A 27,809-nucleotide genomic window follows, 5' to 3' on the forward strand; every position below is an offset into this window, starting at 1 on the left:
CAATTTAACAAGTGCAAACAAAGGATGCCTGCGTAACAGCAGAAGCAGCAAGCTATAGAGGGAGCTCAGTAATCCCCCAACTACAGGGTCAGATCAAAGCTCTGCAGTCCTGCCACATCCAGTTCCACAAGGGCATTCAGCACCAGAGCTCATTACCACCTTGGTCTAAACATGGACAAAAGAGCCGCTTGCCATTGACATTGCATTATTTGACTAAGTGTGGCATTGATGACTCCGGGCAAAATTGAAGTCAATGGGAATCATGAGAAAAACTCTCCATTGGATGCAGTCATAACTTGCACAAAGGAGGATGGTTGTTGTTATCGGAGACCAACCATCTCAGCCCCAGGAATTCCTCAACGAAGTCAGGATTATTATTGGCATTCTCTCCACTTGTCTTGATATTAAGCTGGAAAAGAAGCACGTCTATATGGCAGCCCATCCACTACCTTAAACATTTACTCCCTCCACGAATTGTGCACGGTATGTACAACCTACAAGATGCACTGATGCTCCTTTTAACAGCATCCTCCAAACACACAATCTCTACCAACTAGAAAGCACATGGGCAGCAGCCTTATGGGAACACTGCCACCTTAAGCTCTCCTTCAGGTTGCACATCATCCTTACTTGGAACTATATCACTGTCGGTGGGTAAAATCCCAGATTTCCTCCCAAACAGCACATGGACTGCAGAGATTCAAGAAGTGTATAGAACAAAAACTACTTAGCTTACCCCTACCAAGGGCAATTAAGGATTGGCAATAACTGCTGGGCTTGCCAGCAATGCTCACATTCCCAAGAACAAATTAAAATCAATCTATGGGCCCTAAAATAGGAAAGGGGTGATTTTAATTTTGTTTAATCATTTCCCCCGCCATACCAGCTGTGGAACAAGACAATAGATAGCAGGAATTAGCAGTACCATTTGTTGTTTCTTTCACAAAAGAGACTGCGGAATGTTTTATCTTAGTGTCCTTTACCTTTTCCCTTTGATATTGCTCAGCTACCACCATGCATGGAAAAAAAATATGGAGAGAGTAGTTTTGACTGGAACAAAAACTAATTACAAACTAGTCTCAGCAATAAATTCCACTGCTTTCCTTTTAGCTCCTGAACAGCAGTATTGCAGGAGGAAAATAAATCAGAAGATAAGCATGAACCAGTGAAATGAATTGCAATGTAGGAAGTCTACTAGGGTTGAAAAACACACTGCACCAACAATGAGTGCAGGCCAATGTAGAACTAGCTTACCAACAGCTGGCAGGAAACGTACTATACATTTCTGGACAAATTAGTAATGCAGATTCCGCAGCCAGCACTTTTGACCCCAGTATATTAAAGGGCAACAACAAGAATGTGAAGATGCCACCAAGTCCCAGCAACTTCGATCCCTTCCTTATTTCACAGAAATATATTAGTAAAGTTAAGCAAGACTCCAAGTCAAGCGCAATTACCTATCACTAAACAAAAATACAATTTAAAGAGATAATTAAATATGAAAGGCAAAACAAAGTACTGATATTTCTTACGTGCTCTGGATTCAATGCTTTTGGAGCCCTGGCATAGTCAGTGAGAAATTTGGCAATTTTGTGTCTGAAACTGAAACAAACAGATAATGTTGACAGGAACACTCAATTTTGGTTCAGTAACATTACGACATACAAAAGTCCAGCAAAAGTGAGAAAAAAGATTTTAGTAGATTTAAGAATCATTAATCGTTCTATTCGTTCATTTAAAGTTTAAAGATATATCCAAGTCTATACGTGAGCTGTGGTTATAAATGTTCTGAAATTTTTAAAGAAATTTAAGAAATGCTTGCTCAAATGGCGCAAGCACCAAAGCGCCCTATTTTGGTCCATTATTCCATTTCAATGCATCAAGAGACATTTTTGTCAAAAAGAACATTCATCACTTTCATAGCATTAACTTTAAAATCAGTAGAAAGAAAAACAAAATACATGCCAAACTGAACATACAAGAATATATCAGTCAGCACGATTATGGCTGATCTGATCTTGGTCTCAACTCCACTTTCCTGTCCAATAGGTACAAGTTATTAGTACAACAGGTACAAGACTTCACCTGTTGTAGGGATGAGCTTGGAGGCTGAAAGGTGGATAAGCAAATTGACCATGGCCCCATGTGTCAGGACGTCATTCAAATAGGGAGTAACTAGCAATGTAGCAGCAGTAGTAAGAGATAGCATAGTCAGAGCAGGAGTCCAGAAGATTGCAGCGCCAGGGTTCAGGACATCTGCTCGGGGGCTTGGTATGAGCAGCTAAGAGATAAATTATAAAGCAGAACCTCAAAAAGGAAATAATCTCTGGATTATCAAAAATTGTGGGAGAAATGGGTTTCAATTAATGGGGCACTGGTACCAATACTGGGGAAAGTAGGAGCTCTACCTTTGGGACAGCCTTCACCTGCTGGGACCAGTGTTCTACCAAGTCATATATATCTAGAGCTGTGGAGAGGGCTTTAAAATAGTGGGGAGGAAGGGATCTTCAGCAGAAATGTGGTAAATCAAAGGGAAATAACGATGTAATAGAGCAGGGCAACAATTTAGGTAATAATAACCAGAGTGAGCAACAAGGGACATAGTGTAAAGAATGCATCAACAGATAAGGCTAGGGATTGCAAATATGCCAAGAAAAAAAACCAGTTAAAGTCTCTAAACCTGAATGCACACAGTACTCATAATAAAATGCGGAACTGTTTGCACAGATAGAAATGTACATGTATAATCTGGGAGACATTACAAGATATGGGGCAGGATTCTCTGACCCCCGCCGGGTCGGAGAATCGCAGGGGGCTGGCGTGAATCCCGCCCCCGCTGTGTCCCGAAGTCTCCACCACCAGAGATTCAGCGGGGGCAGGAATCGCACCGCACTGGTCAGCGGGTCCACCCCCGCAGATTCTCCGGTCCGCGATGGGCCGAAGTCCCGCTGCTGGAATGCCTGTCACGCCAGCGTGGATTAAAGCACCTTTTGAACGGCGGGACAAGGCGGCGCAGGCGGGCTCCGGGTTCTTTGGGCGGGGTGGGGGGGGGGGGGGGATGATCAGGCCCCCGGGGGGTGCCCCCACAGTGGCCTGGCCAGTGATCGGGGCCCACCGATCCGCGGGCGGGTCTGTGCCATGGCAGCACTCTTTTTCTTCCGCCTTCGCCATGGTCTTCACTATGCGGAGGTGGAAGAGACTCCCTCGCCTGCGCATGCGCGGGCCCGCGTCGCCCGACGAAGACCTTTCGGCCCCGGCTGGTGTGGCGCCAAAGGCCTTTCCTGCCAGCCGGTGGAGCGGAAACCGCTCCGGCGCGGGCCTAGCCCCTCAAGGTGAGGGCTTGGCACCTAAAGGTGTGGAGACTTCCGCACCTTTGGGGCAGCCCAACGCCAGAGTGGTTCCCCCCACTCCATTACGCCGGAACCCCCCGCCGGGTAGGGGAGAATCCCGCCCATGGTTGCAAGAAGGCCAAGGCTGGGATATGAATATGGAGAGATATTTGAAATTTTGAACAAAGGGGGGGGGGGGGTAGCTCTGTTGATCAAGGATGTTATTAGTAACCAGTAGGAGATTACCTTAGCTTAAAAGAGCAAATGTAGAATCAGTTTGGATAAAGATAAGGAACAGAAAAGGTAAGAGATCATCGGTGGGAGTAATTTATAAGCCCCTAACAGTAGTTGCAGGTTAGGATAGAGTGTACAAGAATAAATGGGATGAGTAAGAAATGTACTGCAATAGTCATGGGTGACTTTAATCTACAGGTAAATTGGTGAATCATATTGGCAAAGGTAGCCTGGAAAATGAGTTCATACAAATGCATGCTTAGAATAGTACTTTCGAGAACCAACCAGGCAACAGACTATTCTAGGCCCGATGAAGTGCAAGAAGACAGGATTAGTCAGTAAATCATGTAAAGAAGCCTGTAGGCAACAGAAATCATAACCAGTGACTAGCGGGGTACTGCAAGGATCTGTGCTAGGACCTCAACTGTTCACATTAATATTGGACAAGGGAACTAAATGTATTATCTCCAAATTTGTAAATGATATAAAGTTGGGTGGGAGGGTGAGCTGTGAGGAGATTTCAGAAATGCTTCAGCGGGATTTGGACAGGCTGAGTAAGTGGCCACATGCATGACAGGTGAAGTATAATGTGGATAAATGTGAGGTTATCCACTGTGGTAGCAAAAAATAGGAAGGCAGATAATAATAATAATAATAATAACCTTTTATCGTCACAAGTATGAACTTACTGTGAAAAGCCCCTAGTCGCCACATTCCATCGCCAGTTCGAGTAAGCTAGTACGGGAATTGAACCTGCGCTGCTGGCCTTGTTCTGCATCACAAACCAGGGGATTCATTCTCCGACCCCCCGCCGGGTTGGAGAATCGTCGGGGGCTGCCGTGAATCCCGCCCCCGCCGGTTGCCGAAGTCTCCGGTACCGGATATTCGGCGGGGGCGGGAATCGGGCCGCGCCGGTTGGCGGGCCCCCCCGCTCGATTCTCCGGCCCGCATGGGCCGAAGTCCCGCCGATAAATTGCCTGTCCCGCCGGCGTGGATTAAACCTTCTTTTGAACGGCGTGACAAGGCGGCGCGGGCGGGCTCCGGGGTCCTGGGGGGGGGGGGGCGCGGGGCGATCTGGCCCCGGGGGGTGCCCCCACGGTGGCCTGGCCCGCGATCGGGGCCCACCAATCCGCGGGCGGGCCTGTGCCGTGGGGGCACTCTTTCCCTTCCGCCTCCGCCACGGTCTCCACCATGGCGGAGGCAGAAGAGACTCTCCCCACAGCGCATGCGTGGGAAACTTCCAGCGGCCGCTGACGCTCCCGCGCATGCGCCGGCCAGAGATGTCATTTCCGCACCAGCTGGCGGGGCAACAAAGGCCGATTCCGCCAGCTGGCGGGGCGGAAATTCCTCCGGCGTCGGCCTAGCCCCTCAATGTTGGGGCTCGGCCCCCAAAGATGCGGAGCATTCCGCACCTTTGGGGCGGCGCGATGCCCGTCTGTTTGGCGCCGTTTTGGGCGCCAGTCGGCGGACATCGCGCCGTTTCCGGAGAATTTCGCCCCAGGTGTTTAGCTCAGAGATAAACCAGCCCTTGAAGGGTGTAAATTGAGAGAGGTGGATACTCAAGTGTCCTTGTGTATCAGCTGTTGAAAGCAAGTGTGCAGGTACAGCAGGCAGTAAAGAAGGCAAATGGTATGGTGGCCTTCAGAGCAAGAGGATTTAAGTATAGGAATAGAGATGTTTTACTGCATTTGTACAGGGCATTGGTGAGGTCAAACCTGGAGTAGTGTATGCAGTTTTGGTGTCCTTATCCGAGAAAGGATGTTCTTGCTATGGAGGGAGTGCAGCAAAAGTTTATCAGGCTGATTGCTGGGATGGTGGGACTGACATAGGAGGAGACACAAAGTCAGTTAGGATTATACTGAATTTAGAAGAGTAAGGGGGGGGGGGGACACGGAATGTCATAGAAACTTACAAAATTCTAACAGGATTAGTCAGGGTAGATTCAGAAAGAATGTTCCCAATGGTGGCGGAGTCCAGAACTAGGGGTCATAACTTGAGGAGAAAGGTCAATCGTTTTAGGACTGAGGCGAGGAGAAATTTCTTCAACCGAAGAGTGGTGAATCTGTGGGATTCACTATCACAGAAAGTCGTTGAGGCCAAAACGTTGTGTAATTTCAAGAAGGAGTTAGATACAGCTCTTGGGGCTAAAGGGATCAAGGGGTCCTGAAAGATGTGCTTGTTAGGTGAATGGGACATTCTGAATTCTCCCTCAGGTGGACCCGAACAGGCGCCGTAGTGTGGCAACTGGGGGATTTCCACAGTATCATTGCAGCGTTAATGTAAGCATACTTGTGACACTAGTAAAGATCATTATAAATATTATATGGGGGGGGGGGGGGGGGGGGCGGAAGGGGAAGAGGGAGTGGGATCAGGGCATTGAACTTGATGATCAGCCATGATGAAAATTAATGGTGAAGCAGGCTAGAAGGGCCGAATGGCCTCCTCCTGCTTCTATTTTCTGAGTATGTTCGAAAACATGATAGAATTTTACCTTCAGTTTGATGGGGAGAAGTCCAGCTCTAAGACAAGTGTTTGAAGTCTAAATAAAGCTAACTATAAAAGGGTATGAAGGCAGGGCTGGCTAACATGAACTTGGAAACTAGATTAAAAGGGACAGTAGAGATGCAGTGACAGACTTCATCATAGAATCATCAGAGAACCCTACAGTTCAGAACGAGGCCATTCGGCCCATCGCATTTGCACCAACCCTCTGAAAAAAAAAAAAAAAAAGAGTACCCAACTAGGCCCAATCCCCCTCAAACCCACCAAGGTGCAATTTAGCATACCCAATCCACCTAACCTGCACAGATTTGGACTGAGAGAGGAAACCAGAGTACCTGGAGGAAACCCATGCAGACACATGGAAATTATACAAACTTCACACTCACAGTCACCCAAGTTCAGAATCGAACATGGGTCCCTGGCTCTGTGAGGCAGCAGTGCTAACCACTGCACCACCGTAAGGCATTGACTTAGAGATATTACATAACTCCCAGCAAAGATTTATCCCAATCTGAAAGAAAGACTCTTTGATGATGCATCACCCATGGCTAAATAAGGAAATAATTGTATCAAATTGAAAGAAGCACTGTACAAATCGGCAAAGAACAGTGGTAGGTCAGTTAAGGACGAACAAAGAATAATTTTCTTTTTTAAATAAGAGGGATAATGTAGAGTATGAGAGAAAGCTAGCTAGTAATATAAAAACAAACAGTAAGAAAAATGAAATGAAATGAAAAGAAATGAAAAGAAAATTGCTTATTGTAGGCACCAAATGAAGTTACTGTGAAAAGCCCCTAGTCGCCACATTCTGGCGCCTGTTCGGGGAGGCTGGTACAGGAATTGAACCGTGCTGCTGGCCTACCTTGGTCTGCTTTAAAAGCCAGCTCTTTAGCCCTGTGCTAAATAACTAAAGTTAGTAATCATCCTCTAGCGAGGAAACAATAATGAAAAACAAGGAAATCTCAGAGACTTTAACTCGATAGTTTGGGCCTGTTTCATTGTACAAGACTTGCAGAACTTCCCAAAGATACTTAAAAATCAAAGGGTGAAAGTAAAGAGGAACTTGAAACAATCACCATCACCAAGGAAAAAATGCTAGGTAAACTATCAGATTTGAAGTTTGACAAGTCCCAGACCAGATGCCTCACATCCTCAGGTCGGAAAACAAGTGGCTGCAGAAATAGTAGAGGCATTAGTTATAAATTTGGCAGTAGACTTTAAAGTGGGAAATTGTGAACTTGTCTACTTTGGTGGGAAATATAGAAAAACAGTTTACTATTTAAATAGAAAACAATTTTAGACCTCAGCGGTACAGAGGCATCTGGACACCCTGGTACATGAATCACGATGTTAGTATGCAGATATAGCAAGTGATCAGGAAGGCAAATTAAACATCGGCATTTGTTGCATAAGGAACGGAATAGAAAAGTGTGACGTTTTACTGAGCTGTACAGAGCCTTAGCGAGACCACATGCGAGGTACATACAGTTTTGGTCCCCTTATTTGAAAAGGATATAATACTGTTTAGTTAGCAGTTCAGAGAAGGTTCACTCAAATCTTTAATGAGACTATATTGAGCAGGTTGGGCCTATACTCATTAGGGTTTATAAGAATGAACGGTGATCTTACTGAAACATACCAGGTCCTGAAGGAACTTTGATAGGATGTAGAATGTTTCCTATTCACTTAGCTGTAACATAGCTCCTCCGTGAAGGAACCCTCTACGGACGCAGATTTTCTGGACTCTGGCAATCATGTGAAATGAAATCCATATCGAGTGATGCTTTCTCTTTAACTCATTTTAGTTATAAACGCTCCTATTTTCTATCTTCTTATTGTATCCATGAAGTTTCTTTCCCCAGGTTTGAATGTGTAAATAAAATATACTTCTGACTTAAGAGTTTTCAGTGAGACATTTTAACATAAATTATCCATGGAGGGTGTTGGAAAACACACAACTTATTTCAAAAATACTTTTGCTAACAGGCAGACAGCAAGGTTCTAAGGAGTTTAGTTCTGCCTCCCTCCCTCCCCTGTCCATGACAGAAGAGGTTCATCCTTATTGCCCTCTTAATGGCAACACTTACTCTGAAGCTATGCCCCTAGTTCTAGACTCCCTCGAGTTGGGAAACATCTTCTCAGCATTAATCTCATCAGACCCCTCAGAATCTGGATATTTCAATAAGATTACCTAGAATCAACGCTTTACAGCACAGGAAGAGACCATTTAGCCCATCTTTTCTGCACCAGCCATCAAGCACAGATCTATTCTAATACCATTTTCCAGCACATGGCCTGTACCTTGTATGCTATGGTATTTTCAAATGCTCATCTAAGTGCTTCTCAAGTGTTGCGAGAGTTCCCACCTCTACCACCCTTTCAGGCAGGGAGTTCCAGATTCCCACCATCCTCTGAGTGAAAAAACTTTTCCTCAAATCCTCTTGTGACAATTGGAAGGTGTTAGGAAAATTAGATTATAAATGTAGGGCAATTTAAAGGTTAAAAGCCTGGGGTTAGAATGCATTTGTTTTAAAAAGAATTCTGTTCTGCAGGGCCTGGTGGTTTTAGCAGCCAGCAGGTGAAATTGACAAAGGAATGTGTTTTTCAGTCTGGGTAATGCACAGTGGTTTGTCTGGGGAAGTCCCTGGGGAGTTAATGTACTTTGCAGCCTGCAGGGATAAGTTGTTTTTCAGCTTGAGGAGATGAGGTCATTGCTGGTGCTGGGTGGAGTCAAGGAAGGCAGAGAGAAATTTTGAAAGCATTAGAGAGGCAGTGGGTAGAGAAACTTTGGAGGCAGAAGTTGCTTTCTGATCTGCCTGATGCTGAATCCACAATTCTCCCACAGCAAGTTAGATTGAGATGTATGTTTCTTTTGTTGTTGTTTGATGGGAAATTGAGTAGTTGTGTTTAAGTAGCAAATTAAAAGCAGTTCTTTTTGGATGTGAATTTAAAAAGTTTAATATGATAGTTATAATAAAAAGTTGTGATTTAAAAACAACCAAGCCCGATTTCTTTGTGCAAGCACTCCCAGAGTGAATAATTCTTTCCGCACAGTCTTTCAAATAAACTATAATATTGTGGTTTCAGTCCAGTATCCTAGCCACTGTTGGGAGACTGATTTGGGATTGTAATATCCTCTAAATCTCCTGGCCCTTACCTTAAATCTATGTCGCCTGGTTGTTGACCCCTCTATTAAAAGGGAAAATGTGTCTTCCCGTTGGAAGGGCTCTTCTTGTTTATTATCATAGAATTTACACTGCAGGAGGCCATTCGGCCCATAGAGTCTGCACCAGCCCTTGGAAAGAAGACTCTACTGAAGCCTATGCCTCCACCTTTTTCCCGTAACTCAGTAACCCCACCTAACCTTTTGGACACTAAGGGGCAATTTACCATGGCCAATCCACCTAACCGGCACCTCTTTGGACTGAGAGAGGAAACAGGTGCACCCGGAGGAAACCCACGCATACACGGGGAGAAAGGGCAAACTCCACACAGACAGTCACCAGAGGCTGGAAATTGAACCAGGGACCCTGGAGCTGTGAGGCAGCAGTGCTAACCACTGTGCCATCGTGCCGCCCCTGCTTATTCCCTTAATCCCCCTTTCCCTTAACTCCGGTGCAGACATGTTCAAGTGAGATTAACTACTCACTTGAATATGCAAATCTGGATCCCGCCCATTGAGAGCAAGATCCATATCGGGAAGCCTCGAGAGATCTCGTTAGATGTCACAAGACGTAACAAGCATCGTAATTCCCGGGATAGGCCTCTCGTGAGATTTAATCGCCTCGTCGTATCCAGAGTTGGGCGTGATGAGGCCGGTAGATCGCGCCCAAAGTGTCTCCATAAAGTCTGATGCTTGTAAGTACTGCATTGTCTAACCTGCTGTGAGCCTGAATGAACGAATCTACAAAGAAGACCAATACCAGCTTAAACCAAAGGTCAACCAGCATGCTGTGAGGAAAGCGTGCTAAAGAACCACCATTTGAAGCAAAGATCCTTATAAGACCATAAGAGCTAGGAGCAGATGTAAGGCCATTCGGCCCATCGAGTACACGCCACCATTCAATCATGGCTGATTTCAATTTCATTTACCCGCTCTCTCTCCATAGCCCTCAATTCCTCGAGAAATCAAGAATTTATTAACTTCTGTCTTAAAGACACTCAACGTCCCGGCCTCCACCACCCTCTGTGGCAATGAATTCCACAGACCCACCACTCTCTGGCTGAAGAAATTTCTCCTCATCTCTGTTCTAAAGTGACTCCCTTTTATTCTAAGGCTGTGCCCCCGGGTCCTAGTCTCCCCTGCTAATGGAAACAATTCCCTACATCCACCCTATCTAAGCCATTCATTATCTTGTAAGTTTCTATTAGATCTCCCCTCAACCTCCTAAACTCCAATGAATATAATCCCAGGATCCTCAGACGTTCATCGTATGTTAGGCCTACCATTCCTGGGATCATCCATGTGAATCTCCGCTGGACCCGCTCCAGTGCCAGTATGTCCTTCCTGAGGTGTGGGACCCAAAATTGCTCACAGTATTCTAAATGGGGCCTAACTAATGCTTTATAAAGCTTCAGAAGTACATCCCTGCTTTTATATTCCAAGCCTCTTGAGATGAATGACAACATTGCATTTGCTTTCTTAATTACGGACTCAACCTGCAAGTTTACCTTTAGAGAATCCTGGACTAGGACTCCCAAGTCCCTTTGCACTTCAGCGTTAAGAATTTTGTCGCCGTTTAGAAAATAGTCCATGCCTCTATTCTTATTTCCAAAGTGCAAGACCTTGCACTTGCCCACGTTGAATTTCATCAGCCATTTCTTAGACCACTCTCCTAAACTGTCTAAATCTTTCTGCAGCCTCCCCACCTCCTCAATACTATCTGCCCCTCCACCTATCTTTGTATCATCGGCAAACTTAGCCAGAATGCCCCCAGTCCCATCATCTAGATCGTTAATATATAAAGAGAACAGCTGTGGCCCCAACACTGAACCCTGCGGGACACCACTCGTCACCGGTTGCTATTCCGAAAAAGAACCTTTTATCCCAACTCTCTGCCTTCTGCCTGACAGCCAATCGTCAATACATGTTAGTACCTTGCCTCGAATACCATGGGCCCTTATTTTACTCAGCAGTCTCCCATGAGGCACCTTATCAAAGGCCTTTTGGAAGTCAAGATAGATAACATCCATTGGCTCTCCTTGGTCTAACCTATTTGTTATCTCTTCAAAGAACTCTAACAGGTTTGTCAGGCACGACCTCCCCTTACTAAAAAAAGGGGACCTTCATCCTTATTATTTTTACTTCTTTCCACCCGTTTGTTTATCTTGTGTGTGTGAGTCAAGGACGGGACAGTTAAAGTGGGTAGTAGTAGTGGTAGGAACAGCTTGCTGTTGTCCAGTTGTATTCACTGCATATTTCAAGATAGTCCTTGTTATCAATAAACAGTAATTGTGTTTCAACTTACAAACCTGGCAGCTGTAGGGCCAAAGACTTCAGGGATTTTATAAGAATTGGTGGTTAATTCACTTTGTTGTGACTCAGGGGCATGTGTGACTGGAATTGACCACGCACTTGCCCAGGGTGGCATAACACCATCAACCCTAACTAGGTCCCCCTTCAGCCTTTTTTGCTCGTAGGAGAACAACCCCAATCTAACCGGTTTCTCTTTGATAACTGAAATGCTCCAGTCCAGACAACATCCTGGTGAATCTCTATACCCTTTCTAGTTGCAATCACATTCCTCCTTTTATGTGGCGACCAGAACAGCACACCGTACTCTAGTTGTGGGCTATTGAGCATTTCATACAACTCCATCATAACCTCTCTGTTCTTATATTCTATGCCTCGGCTAATAAAAGTATCCCATATGCCCTTTTAACCACCTAATCTACCGGTCCTGCTGCCTTCAGGGAGCTATGGGCATGCACCTGGGATCTATGGGCATGGGATCTGGTCCTCTGAACCTCCTAGCATCTTCCCGTTTGTTGTGCATTACTTGCCTTTTTAGTCCAACAAAAATGCATCGCCTCGCGCTTTTCAGGGTTAAATTCTATTTGCCACTGTTCTGCATATCTTACCAGCTCATCTATATCACCCTGCAATGATCTACAGCGTTGCTCCTCGCCATTTACCACACCACCAATTTTTGTGTCATCTGCGAAGTTACTGATCACACATCCCACATTTACATCTACATCATTAGTGTACACTACAAACAGCAAGGGACCCATCACCGGTCCCTGTGGAACACCGCTGGACATTCTTCATAACCCTCAATGAGTATGGACCCACCTTTTCCTCACAAGGCAACCCATTCATCCGAGGAATCAACCTAGTGGACCTACCATGAACTGCCTCCAATAAAATATGTCCCTCCTTAAATAAGAGCCCCAAACAGTATATTGTGCACTCAGTGTGTATCAGCTTTGGCTTGGTTGGTATCCCTCAAGCCACAAAGTTCAAATTTTCCGTCCCACTCTAAAAATCACTTCAATGCAGTATTGAGGGTGTGCTGCACGGTCAGATTTGCCTTCTTACAGTTGAGACATTAAACCAAGACCCTTTGAGACTTTGGTAGTCCTGATATATAAATGCACATCTTTTTACTTCAGTTGGAGTAGGACTTTTCTACTTGTATAATATATTTGCATTGCAAAAAAAATTGCTCATTTCTTGTGATTCATGTACAAGGATCCCTCTGCGCAGCAACATTCTGCAATCGGTGTCCATTTAGATACTTTGTTTCTCTATTTTTCATACCAAAGTGAATAACATCACACTTTCCCACATTATACTCCATTTTTCCCACTGCCTTAAACTGTATATACTTCATTGCAGGCTCTTTTTGTCCTCCTAACAACTTACTTTGTGATGACCTTTGTATGAGCAGCAAAAGTGGCTACAATACACTTTATCCCTCATCCAAGTCATTAATATAGATTGTAAATGGTTGAGGCCCCAGCACTGACCCATTTGGCACACACTAGTTAGTTTGCCAACCTGAAAAAGATCTTGGACTTTTTTATATATACAATTTGACCTGATGCTCCTATTCATGAATCTCAATTCTGTTAACCAACCATTTGTGTGGTACCATATCAAAAGATCTGACAATCGTCTAGAACAAAGAACAAAGAAATGTACAGCACAGGAACAGGCCCTTCAGCCCTCCAAGCCCGTGCCGACCATACTGCCCGACTAAACTACAATCTTCTACACTTCCTGGGTCCGTATCCTTCTATTCCCATCCTATTCATATATTTGTCAAGATGCCCCTTAAATGTCCCTATCGTCCCTGCTTCCACTACCTCCTCCGGTAGTGAGTTCCAGGCACCCACTACCCTCTGCGTAAAAAACTTGCCTCGTACATCTACTCTAAACCTTGCCCCTCTCACCTTAAACCTATGCCCCCTAGTAATTGACCCCTCTACCCTGGGGAAAAGCCTCTGACTATCCACTCTGTCTATGCCCCTCATAATTTTGTATACCTCTATCAGGTCGCCCCTCAACCTCCTTTGTTCCAGTGAGAACAAACCGAGTTTATTCAATCGCTCCTCATAGCTTATGCCCTCCATACCAGGCAACATTCTGGTAAATCTCTTCTGCACCCTCTCTAAAGCCTCCACATCCTTCTGGTAGTGTGGCGACCAGAATTGAACACTATACTCCAAGTGTGGCCTGACTAAGGTTCTATACAGCTGCAACATGACTTGCCAATTCTTATACTCAATGCCCCGGCCAATGAAGGCAAGCATGCCGTATGCCTTCTTGACTACCTTCTCCACCTGTGTTGCCCCTTTCAATGACCTGTGGACCTGTACTCCTAGATCTCTTTGACTTTCAATACTCTTGAGGGTTCTACCATTCACTGTATATTCCCTACCTGCATTAGCCCTTCCAAAATGCATTACCTCACATTTGTCCGGATTAAACTCCATCTGCCATCTCTCCGCCCAAGTCTCCAGACAATCTAAATCCTGCTGTATCCTCAGACAGTCCTCATCGCTATCCGCAATTCCACCAACCTTTGTGTCGTCTGCAAACTTACTAATCAGACCAGTTACATTTTCCTCCAAATCATTTATATATGCTACAAAGAGCAAAGGTCCCAGCACTGATCCCTGTGGAACACCACTAGTCACAGCCCTCCAATTAGAAAAGCATCCCTCCATTGCTACCCTCTGCCTTCAATGGCCTAGCCAGTTCTGTATACACCTTGCCAGTTCACCCCTGATCCCGTGTGACTTCACCTTTTGTACTAGTCTACCATGAGGGACCTTGTCAAAGGCCTTACTGAAGTCCATATAGACAACATCTACTGCCCTACCTGCATCAATCATCTTAGTGACCTCCTCGAAAAACTCTATCAAGTTAGTGAGACACGACCTCCCCTTCACAAAACCGTGCTGCCTCTCCCTAATACGTCCATTTGCTTCCAAATGGGAGTAGATCCTGTCTCGAAGAATTCTCTCCAGTAATTTCCCTACCACTGAAGTAAGGCTCACCGGCCTGTAGTTCCCGGGATTATCCTTGCTACCCTTCTTAAACAGAGGAACAACATTGGCTATTCTCCAGTCCTCCGGGACATCCCCTGAAGACAGCAAGGATCCAAAGATTTCTGTCAAGGCCTCAGCAATTTCCTCTCCAGCCTACTTCAGTATTCTGGGGTAGATCCCATCAGGCCCTGGGGACTTATCTACCTTAATATTTTTTAAGACACCCAACACCTCGTCTTTTTGGATGACAATGTGACCCAGGCTATCTACACCCCCTTCTCCAGACTCAACATCTACCAATTCCTTCTCTTTGGTGAATACTGATGCAAAGTATTCATTTAGTACCTCGCCCATTTCCTCTGGCTCCACACATAGATTCCCTTGCCTATCCTTCAGTGGGCCAACCCTTTCCCTGGCTACCCTCTTGCTTTTTATGTACGTGTAAAAAGCCTTGGGATTTTCCTTAACCCTATTTGCCAATGACTTTTCATGACCCCTTCTAGCCCTCCGGACTCCTTGCTTAAGTTCCTTCCTACTTTCCTTATATGCCACACAGGCTTCGTCTGTTCCCAGCCTTTTAGCCCTGACAAATGCCTCCTTTTTCTTTTTGACGAGGCCTACAATATCACTCGTCATCCAAGGTTCCCGAAAATTGCCGTATTTATCTTTCTTCCTCACAGGAACATGCCTGTCCTGTATTCCTTTCAACTGACACTTGAAAGCCTCCCACATGTCAGATGTTGATTTGCCCTCAAACATCCGCCCCCAATCTATGTTCTTCAGTTCCCGCCTAATATTGTCATAATATTATCCGTGCTATTACCCCCAACCATCTTTTGTGGTAACTTACCAAAATTTTTTTGGAAGTCTTAATACACAAATCTACACATTCCCTTTAATCCACCATATTCATTACATTCTCAAAGAGCTGTCAGATAAATCTCAAGACATGAATTTCCTTTCAGAAAATCATGCTGATTATGCTCAATTGTCTTTTGATTTTCGAAATGTCCTGTTACCACCGCTTGAATAATGGATTCCATCATGACAAATGTTAGGTTATCTGGCCTAAGTTTCCTGCTATCCGACTCCTTCCTTTGTTGAATAGGAATGTTACATTTGGAGTTTTCCAATTCACCAAGATCTTTCCAGAATCTATAGAATTTTGGATTATAATCAATACATCCACTATCTCTTCAGCCACTTCTTCTAAAATCCTAGGATGCAGGTCAACAAATTGAGGGGGCTTATCAACCTTTAGTTTGCCCAGTGCTTTTCCTCCAATGAGAATGACCTTTTTAATTTCCCCCCACCCTTTTGCCATTATGACAGAGAAGGAGGCCATTTGGCACATTGAGTCCTTGTTAACGGCCTATCAAGTCCATGTTGGCTCTCTTTGAAGCATTCCACTCAGTCCCATTGCTCAGCTCTATCCTCGCAGCCTGCAAATTTATTTCCTTCAAATGCACATCCAATTTCCTTCTCAAATCATTGATCAGGTCTGTTTCCTCCACTCCCTAATGGAACATTGTTACTCGTCTGCCTAATCCAAACATGTCATAATCGAGTACACCTCTATCCTATCTTCCGAGTCTTCATTGCCCCAAGGAGAACAACACCAGCTTCTGCAACCTAACCCCTTCAGCCAAATTTCCTCATCCTTGGAACCATTCTGGTAAATCTCCTTTGCGCCCTCTCAAGGACCTTCACACTGTTCCTAATGTGTGATGGCCAGAACTGGACACAATAATCTAGTCATGGCCTAACCAGAGCTTTGTAAAAGATTCAACATAACTGTCCTGCCTTTGTACCCAATGCCTTTATTTTTGAGGCCCAAAGTCCCATATGCTTTGCTATTCACTCTCTCAATATGTCCTGCCACCATCAAAAGTCAGTGCTCCCTGCTCCTGCATATGTTAAAATTGTGCTGTTAAGTCTACACTGCCTCTCCCTACCCCTTCTGGCAAAACGCATCACCTCACGTTTCTATGTATTAAGTTCTATCGGTCCCTCGGCTGCCTATTCTGCTAGTCAAATTATGACCTGTTGCAATTAATTTGCATCATCCTCACCGTTTGCCATTCCTCAGAAGTTTGGTATTATCATAAAAGTTTGAAATTACACCCTGCATTCCAAGATCCAAGTCATTTATATATAGCAAAAGCAAACAGTGGTCCAAGAACTGACTCGTCTGAAACACCACTATCCTCCAGTCTGAAAAATAACCATTTACCAGAACTCACGACTTTCCAAATTTTGGATTTTGTTTTATATATACAATTTGACCTGATGCTCCTATTCATGAATCTCAATTCTGTTAACCAACCATTTGTGTGGTACTATATCAAACACTTTCTTAAAGTCCATATGATAACATGCGCTGTATTCCCTTCATCGACCTTCTCCGTTATCTCACCAAAATATTCAATTTGATCAGTCAAACACAATTAGTCTTTTACAAATCCATGCTGGCTATCTTTAATTAACTTAAATGTGTCCAGTGCCGGTTGATTGTTTTCCCCAATTATTGTTTCTAAAACCTTACCCACCACTGAAACTAAACTGGCCTGTAGTTATGAGGACTATCCTGAATTAGAAGTATCGCATTTTGCCCTCTTAATGTCCCCTTTACTTGAACCCTACATGTAACTAAACTCAATTTATAATTTGATGAAAATGTTTCTAGGAGGTGCATTTTTACTATAATGGGCAGTCAATTTTCTTCTGTTATGGACTTCAATTCCGCTAGCCATACAGTTCACCTTTGTTCTATTGTAACCATTTTCAATCAGGAAAATATTGACAGCATTATTCAGGAAAAAAAAAGGAAGAAAAAAAAGAAGAGAAAAGGAAAAAAAAAATTTTTTTTAAAGAAAAAAGAAAAATCGCAATTATGCAGTCATGTCCCTTTCACAACTTGTTTCGATCATGTATACACCCGCAAATATTAAAGTTCAAATCTACACAAGGAGTTTATAAACATCCTGTAGAATAACACTAAATATAGCATTGTTTGTACATTTGAAGGTTTTCAAAATAGCATGTTACCTTTGCAAAGATAGAGACCCGTAGGGGGTGGAAAAGTAATTTTTATTTTGTTACCGTGTGGCAACTTTCATTCAATGAAGTGGAATTCCAACCATTTCTAGAATGGATGAGTGATGCCCTCCTCCAGATTACTGCTTAACTAACAAAGTTGAAAATGACTCCATGTTAATTAGTGTCTCTACAAATAAGGGCAAAAAGTATATTTCCCCTATCCACCACCTGCCATCTCCCCCCCACCCCCCTCCCTCCCCACATCCCTACCATCTGGTACACTTTCCTTTTAAAACTATGAAGTATTCGGATTGCTCTTACCTCTCGATGCCTGGAACGTCAGAATACTGTAACATGTGAGGTGCAATGTTGCTTCCACCATTATGTCTGTTGAACTTTGAACACAGGGGTAAGCTATTATATGTATAAATATATTTGAAACGGTGAAATTGTAACTTCTAAAACCACTCACTAATGAAATAAAGTAATTGCAAACTACGGTTTTATAAACTGAAAAGTCTCCAGCTTTACTGGGAGGGCAAGTTAAATCGACATGCCAACATCAAAAACAAATTGAACTCCATGGTGCAAAAATTGTGATATTTAAAACAGTCCCATAAACAGGTACTTTCAGTAGCTGAAAAGTTACTTTCAGTATTTCACTTACTCACCCACTCTTCTATCAAGTCAAAACAAAGTTTGTTCTCACTAGTTCCCAAATTCAGCACACCCTAAAAAGACAACAACAACAAAATGTTCAACTAAGCAAAATACTGTAGATGCTGATAAATTGGAAATGCAAACATAAAATGCTAGAAATATTAATCAGGGCTGGCAGCACCCAGGGAGAGAAACAGAGTTCATTAGAACTCAATTTTTTTGTGGCATTCTTGCAGATGTAAATTCAGATACAGTAGCACATTAAATGTCACAATACTGTAAATATTACGAATAGAGTGACTAAAAACAACTGGACGAGCCACATAAATATATGGTTGTAAAAGTGGGCTGTAGGCTGGGTATTCTGTGGCAAGTGACTCACCTCCTGACACCCAAAACCTTTGCAACCTCTACAAGACACAAGTCAGGAGTGGGATCGAATAATCTCTACCTGCCTGGATGATTTCTACTCCAACCAGGCTTCAGAGCCTCAATGCTATCCAGAACAAAGTAGCCTGTTTAATTGTCACCCTATTACCCCCATTCACACCCTCTCTCCACTGGCACATCATGGCTGCAGCATGCATCACTAACCAGATACAATCAACAACTCACCCAGGCTCCTTCAGTAACACGTTTTTAGACCAGTGATCCCTATCACATAGAAGGACAAAGGCAGCAGGCAGATAGGAACACCACTAGCAGCAAGTTCTCAGAGTCACACCCAACTTGACTTAGAAACATAAGAGGTTTTTTTATCATCAAGAGTCAAACGTCTGGAACACCCTACCTTACAACACCGGGCCTATCTATACAGCAAAGAATGCAGTAATTCAGGAGGACAACTCAACACCATTTTCTCTGAGGCAATCAGGGTTGGGAAAAAGGTTCTGTAGAACGGTCACATGGATTCCAAATATTAACTATGTTTCTTGTTGTGTTAGGTTTCTTCATGTAGCATAAGCTGCTTCCTTGATGTATGCTCTGACAAAGGAAGATTCAGACTTGGAGATAGGTTTAACACATTTATTGAAAAGTTAACAATTCTCCTACTAGAGTTTGACTCTCCTGTTAATCTTGCTTTAGTAACTCAGTCTAACTAATCAGTCTGCTCGAAGCCATGCGGTGGGTGTGATGCTTCTGATCTGCCCCTGTACTTCTCTGAGTGTCGCCTGTGGAAAGAGACAGAGCATGTGTGCCCTGTCCTTTTATATGGGTTGCCCCCTTGTGGTAGTGTCACCTCTGGGTGTCTTGACTGCCCATTGGTCGTGTCCTATTCTATGTGTTCATTAGCTGCATGTCATGATGTCTCTGGTGCTCCCTCTAGTGTTTATTTAGACTTAGTGTATTTACATTAACCCCTTGTGTATTTACAGTGATGCATATCACCACACTGCTATCTCTCTCAGCGGATGCTGTCAGATCCTGCTGAGCTTATCCAGCATTTTCTGTTTTTAAATTATTTTGTTTATGGGAAAGAAAGTGCTGGCTTGGCCAACGACACCATATTCTGTTACAAAAAATTTTAAACCTTACTTCTGATACAGTACAAATTGGCATGCCATTGAATATAGGAACAGGTATAGGCCATTTCTCATTCAGTGAGATCATGGTGGTTTGCAACCAGAGTCCATGGGTGCGGTTTAATGGCCTCATCACTCTCAACTTGGTGATGCAACGAGGACATTGAATCTTGCAAGAGGCATTTCACGGGATTCACCACACTCGAGCTATCTCACGAGATTCAACGGAATCTTGCGAGATGTTGCGATCTGGGAGCGATCCAGATTAGCATCAATAACACCTTTCAAACCAGTGATCCCTATCACCTAGAAGGACAAAGGCAGTAGCCATTAGGCTCATTTAAATATGTCTGCACCTTGCCTGGGAGACCTCGCCAGGGTGCCGTTTCACACTGGTTTTCACACACGTGGACCAGGCGTTAACAGCACCTGGGGGGGGCGGGGTCCAAGCCCATGAGACTCCACCCCCCCCCCACCCCCAAGGTGGTCAGGCTCTGGCAAGGGTGGTGTCCTGGCATCTTGGCACTTTCAGCCTTGCACCCTGGCACTGCCTGTTAAATGCACCCAAAACGAGATGCTTTTGTCCTGTTAAATAATTTTTAAAAATAAATTTAGAGTACCCAATTCATTTGTTCCAATTAAGGGGCAATTTATCGTGGCCAATCCACTGACCCTATATATCTTTGGGTTGCGGGGGCGAAACCCACGCAGACACGGGGAGAATGTGCAAGCTCCACATGGAGAGTGACCCAGAGCCGGGATCGAACCTGGGATCTCGGTGCCGTGAGTCTGCAGTGCTAACCACTGCGCCACCGTGCTACCCTTGTCCTGTTAAATCATGACCAACATATCAACCTTTACTCCATACCCCCAGTAAATAGTTGAAATAAAAAAAGGTTAATATCGCAAAGATTTAAAATTGACAAAATGATTCACCATTTGAAAAAGAGGGTTCCAAACAGTGACTTAAGTCAATAGATGTCGACATGTTAAAAACACGGGGATATGAGGATAGTGCAGGAAAATGGTGTTAAGTAGAACAAAGAACAAAGAAACATACAGCACAGGAACAGGCCCTTCAGCCCTCCAAGCCTGCACCGACCATGCTGCCCATCTAAACTAAAATCTTCTACACTTCCGGGGTCCATATCCCTCTATTCCCAACCTATTCATGTACTTGTCAAGATGCCCCTTAAGAGTCACTATCGTCCCTGCTTCCATCACCTCCTCTGGTAGCAGGTTCCAGGCACTCACTATCCTCGGTGTAAAAAAAACTTGCCTCGCACATCTCCTCTAAACCTTGCCCCTCGCACCTTAAACCTATGCCCCCTAGTAATTGATCCCACTACCCTCGGAAAAAGTCTCTGACTATCCACTCTGTCTATGCCCCTCATAATTTTGTAGACCTCTATCAGGTCGCCCCTCAACCTCTTTTGTTCCAGTGAGAACAAACCAAGTTTATTCAACCTCTCCTCATAGCTAATGCCCTCCATACCAGGCAACATCCTGTAAATCTCTTCTGCACCCTCTCTAAAGCCTCCACATCCTTCTGGTAGTGTGGCGACCAGAATTGAATAGTGTGGCCTAAGTAAGGTTCTATACAGCTGCAACATGACTGGCCAATTTTTATACTCAATGCCCCGGCCAATGAAGGCAAGCATGCCGTATGCCTTCTTGACTACCTTCTCCACCTGTGTTGCCCCTTTCAGTGACCTGTGGCCCTGAACATCAAGATCTCTCTGACTGTCAATACTCTTGAGGGTTCTACCATTCACTGTATATTCCCTACCTGTATTGGACCTTCCAAAATGCATCACCACACATTTGTCCGAATTAAACTTGATTTGCCATCTCTCCGCCCAAGTCTCCAAACGATCTGAATCCTGCTGTATCCTCTGACAGTCCTCATCGCTACCCGCAATTCCACCAACCTTTGTGTCATCCGCAAACTTATTAATCAGACCAGTTACGTTTCCCTCCAAATCATTTATATATACTACGAACAGCAAAGGTCCCAGCACTGATCCCTGCGGAACACCACTAGTCACAGCCCTCCAATCAGAAAAGCACCCTTCCATTGCTGCTCTCTGCCTTCTATGACCTAGCCAGTTCTGTATCCATCTTGCCAGCTCACCTCTGATCTTGTGTGACTTCACCTTTTGTACCAGTCTGCCATGAGTGACCATTAAAAGGCCTTATTGAAGTCCATATAGACAACATCCACTGCCCTACCTGCACCAATCATCTTTGTGACCTCCTCGAAAAACTCTATCAAGTTAGTGAGACACGACCTCCCCTTCACAAAACCATGCTGCCTCTCGCTAATATGACCCCTTGCTTCCAAATGGGAGTAGATCCTGTCTCGAAGAATTCTCTCCAGTAATTTCCCTACCATTGACGCAAGGCTCACTGGCCTGTAGTTCCCTGGATTATCCTTGCTACCCTTCTTAAACAAAGGAACAACATTGGCTATTCTCCAGTCCTCTGGGACATCACCTGGCGTAAGTGAGGATCCAAAGATTTCTGTCAAGGCCTCAGCAATTTCCTCTCCAGCCTCCTTCAGTATTCTGGGGTAGATCCCATCAGGCCCTGGAGACGTATCTACCGTAATATTTTTTAAGACGCCCAACACCTCGTATTTTTGGATCTCAATGGGACCCAGGCTATCTACACACCCTTCTCGAGACTCAACATCTACCAATTCCTTCTCTTTGGTGAATACTGATGCAAAGTATTCATTTAGTACCTCGCCCATTTCCTCTGGCTCCACACAGATTCCCTCCCCTGTCCTTCAGTCGGCCAACCCTTTCCCTGGCTACCCTCTTGCTTTTTATGTACCTGTAAAAAGCCTTGGAATTTGCCTTAACCATATTTGCCAATGACTTTTCATGACCCCTTCTAGCTCTCCTGACTTCTTCTTAAGTTCCTTCCTACTTTCCTTATATTCCACACAGGCTTCGGCTGTTCCCAGCCTTCTAGCCCTGACAAATGCCTCCTTTTTCTTTTTGACAAGGCCTACAATATCTCTCGTTATCCAAGGATCATGAAATTTGCCATATTTATCCTTCATCCTCAGACTAGACCTCAATGAAGAACTGAATAGCCTATTCCGGTTCCTATTTATGGGACACGATCTATTCGAATGGGGACAGAGTCCAGTAGCACGAGATTAGCCAGGTGGTTCAGAGCGCTGAGACACCCCACTATCTAATGCCCATGCGGGTAGTTCGGGGGCCTCAGTGGGGAACTCACAGTGAGACTGGACTTAACCCCATTTTCTGCACTGAGGAGCTCCATTTGCCGGAACACTTATGTGCAGCAAGAGATCAGGACATCATTTTTAAATGCCCCCCCATTTCCTGTGACCCTTACATGCCCCCTTCCCCCCGACCAACCCCCAATTCACAATAAGTAGGCCCTGGACCCCCACTCCACCCCTCCCGCCACATCCACATAGGGCAGACCCCGGCCCCATCACCGCCAGGCAAAAAGTGCCAGCTTGGCAGGGGCACTGCCAAGGTGCTGGGCTGGCAGTGCCAGGATGGCTCCCTGGTGGCCCTGTCCAGAGGGCATGCACCTGGGGATCTCTAATCCACTGGGTGACCCACACTAGTACCGTTCCAGCTGGTCCCCGTTTGTGGAGACCAGCGCTGAGCAGTGCTCGGCCAAGGTCTCCAAGGCGGAGGGGTTAGATCCCACGTCTTGGTTAGATCTTGGGAACGCATATTAGAATGAGGCGAGCTGACTTGCAGAATTGCCAGAAAGTGAACCTGCCCACAATGCGATGAAGACCCGTCAGGTCTATAAACAGGAGCTGCACGTCATCAGGCCGTGCACCTGGTGGAAGAAATATGTTGCCAAAGCACATCATCACAGGGGGGGGGGGGGGGGGGGGTGTATGTAGCAGTGTTCTCTGGATGTTTCTGACATAATCAGGGGGAAGGAGTCTGACCACAACATGGAGGCAATTATCTGGGGGGGGGGGGGGGGGGGGGGGGGGTTGTAAAGTATTTTTATTGAGGCGTTTGATTTAAAACAAACAAATAAAATAAATTATAGTCAAAATACACAACAGTAACATGAAGAAACTGATATTACAAGTACTGCATCAGAGATAGATTTGAAAAAGGGTGGAAATTCAACAATTCGGAGGGCACTGCTACCGTAATGCTCTTGGTAAGCACCCGTGCCACAGGTGTAGTGCAAACACATTTTCTTCGCAGTGGTGAATGGACATTTCCCCCAACCCACCCCAAACAGGTCCAACAGGTCTTCGAAGATGCGAGTGAACGGTTTCCACACGAGGTGGAACCTTTCATCCGAGCCCGATGGCCAATTTTCCTCGAGCCTCAGGAATTCCGCCAGGCCGGCTAGCCAGTCTGAGGCCTTGGGTGGAACTGCCAATCTCCATCCGAGGAGGAGACATCGCCGTCTATCAGAGAGGCGAAGGCCAGGGCATCTGCCTCCCCTCCCTTCATATAGCTCCAACTGCTCGGACATCCCAAAGTCCGCCACTAATGGGTATGTCTCCACCCTAACCCCCACGACCTCTGACATGGCCCCGAAGAAGGTGGTCCAGGATTTGGTCAGCCTTGGCAGGACCAGAACGTGGAAGTGGTTGGCCAGACCCCCCTGACATGGCACGCATTTGTCTTCCATCTCTGTGAAGAACCCGCTCATTCTTGTCCTGGTCAGGTGTGCCCCATGCACCACCTTCAGCTGTGTCAGGCTCAGCCTCACACACAAGGAGGTGGAGTTCACTCTGTGTAGTATATTGTTCCAGAGTCTCTCCCCCCACACCTCCATGCTCAGTTCTTCCTCCCACCTCTCTCATTTCGTCCAGTGGGGCCCCTACCTCCTCTAGCAGTCATCTGTATATGTCAGAGCAGGCAGCATTTTAAGAAATTTGTCGAGGACATTCCAGTTAAATGTACAGCCACCAATAGTGGGATAGAAGATGTGGGAGATGCACAAGAGGCAAATAATTTTTACATTTCAACTTCTGTGACCATGTATTCATTTCTGAAATCATTGATTACACAAAAACAAGTACAGTTAACATATACAGAACAGCCTGGATTTTTTCAGCTGTAATAACAATGAAACGGTCAGCATTTACCATCATTATCCTGAGTAGCAGGCCCCCACACAACTGCTGGCAGTGATTCCTGCTCCTCCACTGGATGCAATGTGCTGCTGAAATGCTCACAGTGACCCTTAGAAATCAGTGAACTGATAAGAACTTCCTCTTTTCCTCAGTAATTTAATTGTTAATTGTTTAATTGTTAAGAATTTCCGAGACAAATTGCATCTTGTTAATGAGGTGTTAATCATGACTAGTGATGAACAACCTCTCTAGCCCCGAAACCCAATTTTATATTGTGTAAAGTCAATTTCTTTCCACTATATTAAAAAAAAATCCACGGCTTTAAAATTGTTAATTTTTTCTTTCTCGGTTGTCAATTTGATCTGATGTGCTTTTCTGGTATGTTAATTCACATGTCCAAAGTTTTTATTAGCTCTAAAATACAAACCTAAGTTTTCAAAATTATTTGAACTTCTAATTTCTCTCTCTCACCACCAAAGATTAGTGACCATCTTAGAAATAGGTGCAGTTTTGTGTAGGTTAACTGCAAATGTTTTGCAGCTGATAAGATGACAGGCAGGTACAGGTATTTTGCAGTTGATGGACAGACGGCAATGATGCCGGTGTTGAAGGGTAGAGAGGGGTGGAAATGATTTACAATTGTATAAACATGGGACCAGAAGTAAGCCATTCAGCCCTTTCATACTACTGATCTTTCTTGGATCCAAAGTAGTTGACTTCACTTCTTCCCACATGGAAGTCTATTTGTCATAGATTTTCCCACTCAAACTATTTCTGAAAAGAGAGACATGTTGCCGAAGCTTTTCGTCTGGCACTCAATCAGGACAAACGCAGAAATGTCAAATTTCAAATGATCACAACAATTTATACAACAGGAGAAAAAGGTGCTGATTGGTTAGCAAGTCAACTTGGATTGCTTTCTCTATGGCAATGTCTCGGCCAAGGGGGAAACCATAGGTTCCTGAAGCAAGATTTGAACACATTTGTTTTGTCTAATTTTTTCTTTTCACTGTCTAATTTATTTATTTATTTTTTCTTTCGTTTTTTGGAATTGTAGTTGTATAAGTTAACCTAAGGTTTAAGACATGGCAGGAGATCCCAGACCCGTGTCATGTTTCTCGTGTGCGATGTGGGAGCTCAGAGACACGTCCACTGTCCCTGGCTCCTTCAAGTGCAAGAAGTGTGTCCAGTTGCAGCTCCTGTTAGACCGCTTGACGGCTCTGAAGCTGCGGATGGACTCACTTTGGAGCATCCGCAATGCTGAGGACATAGTGGATAGCACGTTTAGCGAGTTGGTCACGCCGCAGGTGAAAGTTACTGAGGGAGATAGAAAATGGGTGACCAAAAGACAGAGCAAGAGTAGGAAGGCAGTGCAGGAAGAAGAATGGCAGGGTTATAGTGATAGGGAACTCAATCGTAAGGGGAATAGACAGGCGGTTCTGCAGACGCAATCGAGACTCCAGGATGGTATGTTGCCTCCCCGGTGCAAGGGTCAAGGATGTCTCGGAGCGGCTGCAGGACATTCTGGGAAGGGGGGGGGGTTGAACAACCAGCTGTCGTGGTGCACACAGGCACCAACGATATAGGTTAAAAAACGAGACGAGGTCCTACAAGCTGAATTCAGGGAGTTAGGAGTTGAACTAAAATGTAGGACCTCAAAGGTAGTAATTTCAGGATTGCTACCAGTGCCACAAGCTAGTCAGAGTAGGAATGTCAGGATAGATAGGATGAATGTGTGGCTCGAGAGATGGTGCAAGAGGGAGAGATTCAAATTCCTGAGGCATTGGAACCGGTTCTGGGGGAGGTGGGACCGGTACAAACCGGACGGTCTGCACCTGGGCAGGACTGGAACCGATGCCCTTGCCGGGGGGGGGGGGGGGGGGGGGGGGGTTTGCTCGAGCTGTTGGGGAGGGTTTAAACTAATGTGGCAGGGGAATGGGAACCGATCCAGGAAGTCGGAAGGTAGTAAAACAGGGACAGAAACAAAAGGCAGTAAGGGGGAAAACGTGCAAGGCAGAGAAGCCATAGTCAAAAATCAAAAAGGACTACAGTACAAGGTACAGTGACTGAGGGGAGCTCAGTGAATAGACCCAGTAATACTAAAAGGAATAAAACGGGAAGTAAAAACATAATTGTAAGCGACGCGGGAGGTTGTTACATGAAGATATGGGTTCAACGACAAGGAAAATTAGGAGAAAAGTTAAGAGGAAATATAACTTAGGAGAGGTTACTGATCAAGGTTGTAAGATTCAAAACAGAGGTATAAAAGCCAGTATAAGTGTACTTTACCTGAATGCTCGTAGTATTCGGAATAAGATAAATGAGTTGATGCCGCAAATCATCGTGAATGACTATGATTTAGTGGCCATTATTGAAACATGTTTAAAGGATAGTCACGACTGGGAGTTAAATATCCGAGGGTATCAAACTATTCGGAAGGATAGAGTGGATGGTAAGAGAGGTGGTATAGCTCTGTTACTTAAAGATGACATCCGGGCAATAGTGAGTGATGACATCGGTGCTATGGAGGATAAGGTTGAATCCATTTGGGTGGAAATCAGGAATAGTAAGGCGGAAAAGTCACTGATAGGAGTAATCGAGAGGCCACCAAATAGTAACATTATGGTGGGGCAGGCAATAAACAAAGAAATAACTGATGCATGTAGAAATGGTACAGCAGTTATCATGGGATATTTTAATCTACATGTCGATTGGTTTAACCAAGGCAGCCTTGAGGAGGAGTTTATAGAATGTATCCGCGATAGTTTCCTAGAACAGTATGTAATGGAACCTACTAGGGAACAAGCGGTCCTAGATCTGGTCCTGTGTCATAAGACAGGATTGATTCATGATCTCATAGTTAGGGATTCTCTCAGAAGGAGCGATCACAATATGGTGGAATTTAAAATACAGATA

At 44.8% G+C, this 27,809-nt stretch overlaps 1 protein-coding gene across 3 annotated transcripts in view; it reads right to left on the reverse strand.

Moving 5' to 3' along the window:
• The window catches only part of LOC140425344 (1-aminocyclopropane-1-carboxylate synthase-like protein 1), an 81,493-nt gene that overhangs the window by 36,164 nt on the left and 17,520 nt on the right, over positions 1-27,809 (reverse strand). For all 3 annotated transcript variants that reach the window (XM_072509508.1, XM_072509505.1, XM_072509506.1), the window contains exons 2-4: positions 18,275-18,334; positions 17,925-17,998; positions 1,533-1,602 (exon numbers count right to left, since the gene is read on the reverse strand). In XM_072509508.1, coding sequence (XP_072365609.1) covers positions 1,533-1,602; positions 17,925-17,998; positions 18,275-18,334 — 204 coding nt within the window. The remainder of the gene's footprint in view (positions 1-1,532; positions 1,603-17,924; positions 17,999-18,274; positions 18,335-27,809) is intronic.

This window comes from Scyliorhinus torazame, chromosome 6, assembly GCF_047496885.1.
Source record: "Scyliorhinus torazame isolate Kashiwa2021f chromosome 6, sScyTor2.1, whole genome shotgun sequence".
In the NCBI taxonomy this organism is placed as follows: Eukaryota; Metazoa; Chordata; class Chondrichthyes; order Carcharhiniformes; family Scyliorhinidae; genus Scyliorhinus; species Scyliorhinus torazame.